The sequence below is a fragment of the Chrysemys picta genome, chromosome 1 (assembly GCF_011386835.1).
Source record: "Chrysemys picta bellii isolate R12L10 chromosome 1, ASM1138683v2, whole genome shotgun sequence".
Taxonomy (NCBI): Eukaryota; Metazoa; Chordata; order Testudines; family Emydidae; genus Chrysemys; species Chrysemys picta.
In genome coordinates, this window is record NC_088791.1 from 88,692,980 (window position 1) to 88,700,761 (window position 7,782).

At 42.1% G+C, this 7,782-nt stretch overlaps 3 protein-coding genes across 3 annotated transcripts; 1 reads left to right on the plus strand and 2 right to left on the minus strand.

Annotated features, from left to right (window-relative positions):
• Positions 1–3,906: 3,906 nt before the first annotated feature.
• On the minus strand, positions 3,907–4,446 carry LOC101936573 (histone H2A.J). The gene has a single exon (XM_005308936.3). It carries the CDS (start codon positions 4,380–4,382, stop codon positions 3,993–3,995), a length of 390 nt encoding a protein of 129 aa, XP_005308993.1. The 5' UTR covers positions 4,383–4,446; the 3' UTR covers positions 3,907–3,992.
• Positions 3,907–7,536, minus strand: LOC101937130 (histone H1-like). The gene has a single exon (XM_065561875.1). The coding sequence runs from the start codon at positions 7,489–7,491 to the stop codon at positions 6,847–6,849; it is 645 nt and encodes a 214-aa protein (XP_065417947.1). The 5' UTR covers positions 7,492–7,536; the 3' UTR covers positions 3,907–6,846.
• Positions 4,722–5,160, plus strand: LOC101936844 (histone H2B 8). The gene has a single exon (XM_005308937.4). It carries the CDS (start codon positions 4,722–4,724, stop codon positions 5,100–5,102), a length of 381 nt encoding a protein of 126 aa, XP_005308994.1. The 3' UTR covers positions 5,103–5,160.
• Positions 7,537–7,782: the final 246 nt, after the last annotated feature.

Sequence of the window (7,782 nt, forward strand, 5' to 3'; positions counted from 1 at the left end):
ATGCAATTGTTACAAAGATCCTGTTTAAAGCTCTTATTAAACTGAACTTTGTAATACAAACTTAACCGTGGTACAACTATACCATAATTGAAAAGGCTACCCCTCTAAGGTAATAAAGGTGTTAGTGGGTCACTGCCATTTCTTAACACATACAGAGGGCAGCTAGACACAATTATGACAAAACTTTATTTGTATTTAAAAATAAATAAATGCCCCCTTTCCGCCTACACACACCTTTACACACACACACACACACACACACACACACACACACACACGCACGCACTGAGCAGACAATGAAGGACACTCTTCTCACCCTACTACCTTACCATTAAGGCTGACTCTATACCAACAGTGATTCTGGGTGACCTAACATACCTAACTTTGCCACAGATCATGAAACTATAACCCAGTTTCACAGACTTAGACACTGCTTCAACTACAATCTCCTTGTCATCCATATACACCTTTGCACAGTTGTCTGGTTTCCTACCTTCATGATCTTAACAGAAGCAAAGGTGTACATGAATGGGAAAGAAGTTGATCAGATAGAAGAGTCTTGGCTACCAGGGGATGTGATGATATTTGAAGGTGGCTGCCATAAAGATATTCATACAAGATTAGAAAAAGTAAATACCACCTTTGGAAGGATGAACAACATCTGGGCAAACAGAGGTCTCCATACCAAACTAAAGATCAGACTATACTATGTGGTTGTACTGAACACAGTATTGTGAAGAGCAAAGATTTGGAAGATGACAGTGACTAACAAAAAGAGATTAGAAGCTGCCAATTACAGATGGTTGAGGAAGACACTACACAATTAATGAATGTCCCTAATCAGTGGAAGAACTGGATTGCCTGATGTGTCAGTGGCTCAGGAGGAACTAAGGAAAGGTTACTGAAATAGAAAAATGAGAGGTTGATACACATAAGGCTGCTAAAAGCCTTCCTTCTATCTAAACAATGAAGGCACCTCCCAAAAACACACCACTCAGAAGTCCACCAAGTTGCGCATGTTAAGATTTCTGCTGAGATAAGAGAATTGTTAACATAACAGAGCAAAATGTTCTTATGATGACAATAAATATGCACATACAGATAATTGTTTTTATTGAGAAAACATTGCCATGGTTTTTTTGGACACTAGTTTTCTGGGAGTACTTGTCAACTTGGTTATGTGTGGCAGTGGGTATTACTAGCATCACCATCACATTATATATTTTAATAAACCTAAGTGCAAGGTTATACACCTAGGGACAAAGAATGTAGGACACACTTACAGGCTGGTTGACTCTGTCCTGGAAAACAGTGACTCTGAAAAAGGTAGGTAGCCAATTAAACAGGAGCTCTGAGTGCAATGCTGTTGCTAAGAGTTCTAACACAAACCTTAGATGTATAATTAGGGTGGTATTACTTCTTTATGTGGCTTTGGTGATACCATTATAGTAATTCTTTGTCTAGTTCTAGTGTCCATGCTCCAAAAAGGATGTTGAAAAATTTGGACAGGTTTCAGAAAACTCCAAGAATGAATTGAAGCCTGGAACATCTACCTTACAAAGACACTTCAGAAATTCATTCTGTTTAGCTTATACAAGAGAAGAGTAAGGGTGTTCTGTTCACAGTCTCCAAGCACTGACCTGGAGAGTTTTTGTTTGTTTTGTTTTAGTTTAGTTTATAGTAGAGGGCTCTTAAATCTAGCAGGCAAAGGTATAACAAGAGCCAATGACTCAAAGCCTATATAAGGTGTCATCTTGGAACCAAGAGGGTAATTGGACCAGTGACAGTGAAATAATGTCTGCCTCCTACCTCTAGTCTCACCCACCTCCCAAAAAGAGTCCATTTCAGCCAACCAGAAAAAATGTAGCTCTGCAACACTTCATTGTAACTAAACCGAAAGCATCAGAGAGAAAAAGATGCATTTTCCTATATTCTGCTCTTCTTTTCTATGTGTTTGGGATGTTTGGTCTTAAAATAGACAACCTTCAAAAATAAAGCCAGAATTGTTCCCTTTAAAAAAACTATAAATATACAATTAACACATGTAGTTAAAATATTTTTAACACACACAAAAGAAGATAGGTTGCTTACAAAAGTGTGGTGTAAAAGTAAAACTAAGTTCTTGGAAACAATACCCCAAACACAAGTTACTGTTACTGTGTCAAAACAAGAGAAATAAAGGTTATTTAAATAAATCACAGAAATCCTATCTAATCCACAACACACCTACCCAACCTATTGCCAAAGGTTCTCTTTGTGACTGTAGAGGTCCAATTGGTAAATCTGAGTGTAATAAACTGATGGCCTAGCACTGAATAAGGAGCATTCTAATTGTAATGGGACTCAAAGGAAAGATGCTTTACCTCAGCCTGGAGAGAGAGCTGTTGCATGGCAGCAGGAAGTTTGTATTTCACATCAAGGCTACATTTTGGGAGGATGAACACATTTATTTGGAGCTTGAGATATAAAAGTGGGAGGCTTTGAAACGAGGAGGTATGAATAGCACTCCCCACCCACAATATCACTGCTACAAGCTACCTGCACAACCCCAGAGTTCCAAGCTCTCTCCTATCAACGTTGCTTACCCCCCTGGAGCATAGATAAGCTAGTTATCCTTCATCCCTGCTCTGCAGGGAGTCGATGCAGTAAAGTGCATTAAACATGCTGGAGATAAATTATAAAATGGATTGTGGGGGAGATGGCTAGAGATGGAGTTATAGGCACTTGAGCAGTTCCCCCATAGCTGGTGCTTTGGCTCACTTGGGCTGAGGGAGGAACTTTGATCCTTCGGGATTGCAGCCATGGTATAGGCGGGGAATCGATGCAGAAAATACCGATGTATTGGCTCATTATGGGACTCTGTGCTCCCCATAAAACGAGGATCCCCACCACCACCTGTCGCCCTCATGGCAACTTCGGCACTCTACGACACCGAAACAGCAGCGCTCAGTACATGTGAGCTGGGAATCTACTAAAACTCTGATAACCTCTTAACTCAGTTCTGCAGGGCGTACTCTTTGGAGCGCCTCAATCTCTTCAGTACAGAAGGTGAAAGGAGAGAATGAGGAAAATGGGAAGCGCCGCTGGTGATTGGGAGGAACGAGGGAGAAGAGAGAGAAGAAAAAATACAAAACGCAGCTGAGTAGCAACGAAATGAAAACGGCTGGAGGGTTTGAAAAGCCCGCCCAGTGCAGCAATTGATCAGTGCGGCCCGTGGCCACTCATTTCTTCTAGGGGTTTTCCTCTAAATTCAACGCTTCATTGCCCAGTCCCGGTAATTTGAGAAGCTAGTTTGGTTTAACACACCGCACCTCTAGATTTCATTAGTTCATTTCCAAACCAATCTAAATTAAATCGCAGGAAAGCTTTATTCCCTTAAATCAGAGCACACACATAAAGAGAAGGAGATCTATGAATGCTGTTCAGTTTTCATGTAATACATGTATCTTGATACTTTTCGTCCTTTTTATTGTACATCCACCTCTTCTTGTGCTTGTGTTTCAGCCAATCCTCTAAATTCATTCACGTCTCTAAGGATCCTTTGTCAGAGTGACCTTCAAGCTGATACATTTGTTTTAAGACAGGCAGAACGACCAGACCACAATAAAAGGACTGGGGAGATGGGTTAAATACGGAACATAAATCGTAAAACCTCATTTCGGCTATTTTTAGTTTCCATATATTGCATCTTGAACTACGAACGAAGCATACACTAAATTACAAAATTATATCAACAACACCTAGAAATTCATTGCAATACAGTTACTGGTAACTCGAAAGGTTGATTAAGGCAGAACGTGGGGAACCCTAGGAGAAAAACTACTGCGAAATGAATGATTTTAAAACACAAAGCGTACTCACTTTGTTAAATCCGTAAGACAATAATTTAGCTCTTTTCTGATCCTGTGGGTGGCTCTGAAAAGAGCCTTTGGGTTATTTTTTTTTCTTTAATTTTAAGCAGAGTCGGATCTCTCGTTTTTCCTAGATTAGTTTTACTTGCTCTTGGCTTTATGACTTTCGGTTTTCTTGGGCAGCAGCACAGCCTGGATGTTGGGCAGAACACCCCCTTGAGCAATCGTGACTTTCCCTAGTAGTTTGTTGAGCTCCTCGTCGTTACGGATGGCGAGCTGCAAATGGCGAGGAATGATCCTGGTTTTTTTGTTATCGCGAGCAGCGTTACCAGCCAACTCGAGAATCTCAGCAGTCAGATATTCTAAGACAGCAGCCATATATACAGGGGCTCCAGCGCCAACTCGCTCAGCATAATTACCCTTCCGGAGAAGCCGATGCACACGGCCCACCGGGAACTGCAAGCCAGCCCGAGATGACCGAGACTTTGCCTTAGCTCTCACTTTGCCTCCTTGTTTTCCTCGGCCCGACATTGCAATTCTTCACCACAGACACCACCGTTCACAGAAACACAGATAGGAAAAACATAATGACGCAACGACTCTTGCCCTTTTATCCCCTCTCCTGGACTGATTAGTGAATCATGATTGGTTGAAAAATGTCACTGTCTGAGCAACCAATGAAGACGAGGATCTCACGTTGACCAATTGCAGCATAAAACGCGTTGCCCTATGTTTAATCTAACTGCCAATAGAAAACGAGAAAACATAGGCTGCTCATTTGCATAGCAAACCTATAAATAGAGGGAGGAAAGCCTTTCTTTGAGTTCGTTGTAGTTGTGGTTGTGAGAGAGAGTACAGTTAGCTATTAAAATGCCTGAGCCGGCGAAATCTGCTCCGGCTCCCAAGAAGGGTTCTAAGAAGGCCGTGACCAAGACCCAGAAGAAGGGGGATAAGAAACGTAGAAAAACAAGGAAGGAAAGTTATTCAATTTACGTGTACAAAGTATTGAAGCAAGTTCATCCGGACACCGGCATTTCTTCTAAAGCCATGGGGATTATGAACTCCTTTGTAAATGACATTTTTGAACGTATTGCTGGGGAAGCGTCTCGTCTGGCGCATTACAACAAGCGCTCGACCATCACTTCTCGGGAGATCCAGACCGCTGTGCGCCTTCTGCTCCCCGGGGAGTTAGCCAAACACGCGGTGTCTGAGGGTACAAAGGCTGTTACCAAGTACACCAGTTCTAAGTAAAGATCTATGGAACTAATGCTAACATCTGTAACCCAAAGGCTCTTTTCAGAGCCGCCCACCTATTCTGTAAAAGAGCTTTAACACTAAACCATGCATGGTGTTGTTTTGACACACGTACTCTATTCTGTATTTTTAGTATGGGTGTTAGTTATTGATTGATGCTGGAAATGTATTTGCCCTATTGAGGAACCAAAAGCCACATAAATACAAGAAGTAAAATTGAAGTTTACTGTATACGAATACTCAAATGATGAAAGTAAAAGTGTTATATATATATATCCTTTGTCACTGTTTTCTCTTATCTTCCAGTTGAGTGTGTGCATTCAGTATCCATATAAATGCTCCTTACTACTTTTCTGTCGGTTTTGCGTTGATTAACTCAATGTTTGCCTGACCAAGGACTTCCCATAAATGAAAATTAACTCAAAACTTTTGATGAACTATTGCGTGGCACTTGAAATAGTTTTTAGCTGGCAAGGTTTGCGTCAATATCAAAGAAATTATGTAATCCCAAACAGTAAACCTAGGATACATTTGTATTGTGAAATAAGAAAAATACGAGGAAACAGTTTATGGAAGTATTGTAAATGAATCCAGGTACATTCTCCATCTGTCCTTAATCTACACGTTAAATATAACGAGAAGAATTGGTGGGTTCTGGATTACATACCCAATCAATCCGAGGGGAAAGGAGTTTTTAGCTCACTCTCCCCTTTAAATCATTCCGAATTAATACAAGAATGGAAATATGAATACATAAAAAAAAACTGGTCTACCTCCATGCCTGTTCTCTGGGACTAGTGTTCAGAAGTCATAAATGGGTCAGTCTGAACATGAAACAGTGAGACAAGTACAATATTTATATACTGTGTGAGAGAAAAGAGAAAAATAGATTTCAGTAATCGGGCAATAACTATGTAGTTGGGATAGGAAATGCAGTTTTGTAGCCGTGTCTGTCCCAGGATATTAGCGACAAGGTGGGTCAGACATCTTATGTTGTATCAAGTTCTACTGGTGAGAGAGACAAGCTTAAAAGATATTCTCACCCACCTTGTCTCTAGTAGTTGGTGGAAAGTATTTGAAAGACGGATGCTTTAGGGGGATGGGGTTGGAAATAGGAAAATCAGGATCATTCAGGGAGCGAGCATTTAAAGGATCGGGGGTCATTGGTGACGAGTTTTTGTGATCAATCAAATCAGAGAAAGGGAAGGGCGCTCTTCTCTGAGCGCGCGGGGTTTTCAAAAATTTGGATGTATCCAATAAGATTTAGCCATATATGAACTATCAGCCAATAAGGAGGAGATAGCCAAACAGGACGGAGAAAGTTCGTAGTTTTCGGTTTCTTATTTTGTCAGTATTGGTCGAAATGGTTAGAACGAAACACTAGTCTAGAAATCTACAGGGAGCCAAGGACCCCGCCCCTAACCAGCTGACTCATAGGTACCTAGAACAGCGCCACCGTAAGGGGGTTTTATCGATAGCTGCCCGGCGCTACAACCGTCTTCTCTGTCTATAATCTTTTTTAATTAAAACTGCCCAGGAAGCCATCCCCAAGGGTACACCAGAAAGCGCGAGCATTAAATACACTCCCTGTACCCAACTTATGTAACAAAGCGAGTACTCAGGATACTTTCCAACCACCTATGAAATTTCCGAGTGTCAGCGATTTTGCTCTTTTTCTGAAACTTGGGGGTGGCTCTTAAAAGAGCCGTTGGGTCAGAAATTTCCTTTTCAAATTTACACTTTATTTTTTGGGCGCTGCCCTCTTCGCCTTCGCTGTTTTGGCCTTTGTTGGCTTGGGCTTGGCGGCTTTTGGTTTCACCGCCTTAGCCGGGCTCTTAGCTGCTTTCTTGGGCTTGGCGGCTTTCACTTTTTTCGGGCTCTTGGCCGCTTTCTTGACTGCGGAAGCTGCTGGTTTCTTGACTTTTTTTGGGCTCTTTTTCGCCACCGCAGCCTTTTTGGGTTTCTTGGCGGCACTGGCGGGCTTCTTGGCAGCTGGTTTCTTAGGCTTTGCTGCTGGCTTTTTCTTCGGTGCTTTCTCCTTAATCTCACCAGGCTTCTTGTTGAGTTTGAAAGAACCAGAAGCACCGGTACCTTTTGTCTGCACCAAAATGCCTTTGCTCACCAGGCTCTTTAATCCTACCTTGATGCGGCTGTTGTTTTTCTCCACATCGTACCCTCCGGCGGCCAGAACCTTCTTCAGAGCGGCTAAGGAGAGCCCTTTGCGCTCTTTGGAAGCGGACACAGCCTTGGTGATCAGCTCGGTCACGCTGGGACCTGGAGGCTTGCGGGCTTTAGCACTAGCTGCTGTCTTCTTCGGCTTTTTAGCGGAGGTTTTTGCCCCAGGAGCGGAGACAGCAGGAGCTGCAACAGGCGCAGTTTCCGACATGCTGACAAACGTTTTCAGCAAATCAAAAGTAATCGGGCTGGAGAGAGTAGGTCAGATGCCTGAATTTATAGAGAAGAGCTGATCTGTGATTGGTACGTTAAAGAGCCCGCCCAGCTGCAAGCCAAAAAGAGCTCTTTTCTCCTCTCTGTTTGTGTTTCTTCGGAGTTAAAAAAGTGTATTTTTTGCAACATATCTATCATCAAATTACCTTATTTCTTAGCTGGGTGAAGGTGAAAGAGGGTATTTTCATTCAGTAGAGTTTCTTGTCCGAGAGAATAAAGATGAGGTAAA

Bases quoted from the DNA above. Each gene is read 5' to 3' on its own strand.
- LOC101936573 (XM_005308936.3), bottom strand. From the start codon at position 4,382: ATGTCGGGCCGAGGAAAACAAGGAGGCAAAGTGAGAGCTAAGGCAAAG.
- LOC101936844 (XM_005308937.4), top strand. From the start codon at position 4,722: ATGCCTGAGCCGGCGAAATCTGCTCCGGCTCCCAAGAAGGGTTCTAAG.
- LOC101937130 (XM_065561875.1), bottom strand. From the start codon at position 7,491: ATGTCGGAAACTGCGCCTGTTGCAGCTCCTGCTGTCTCCGCTCCTGGG.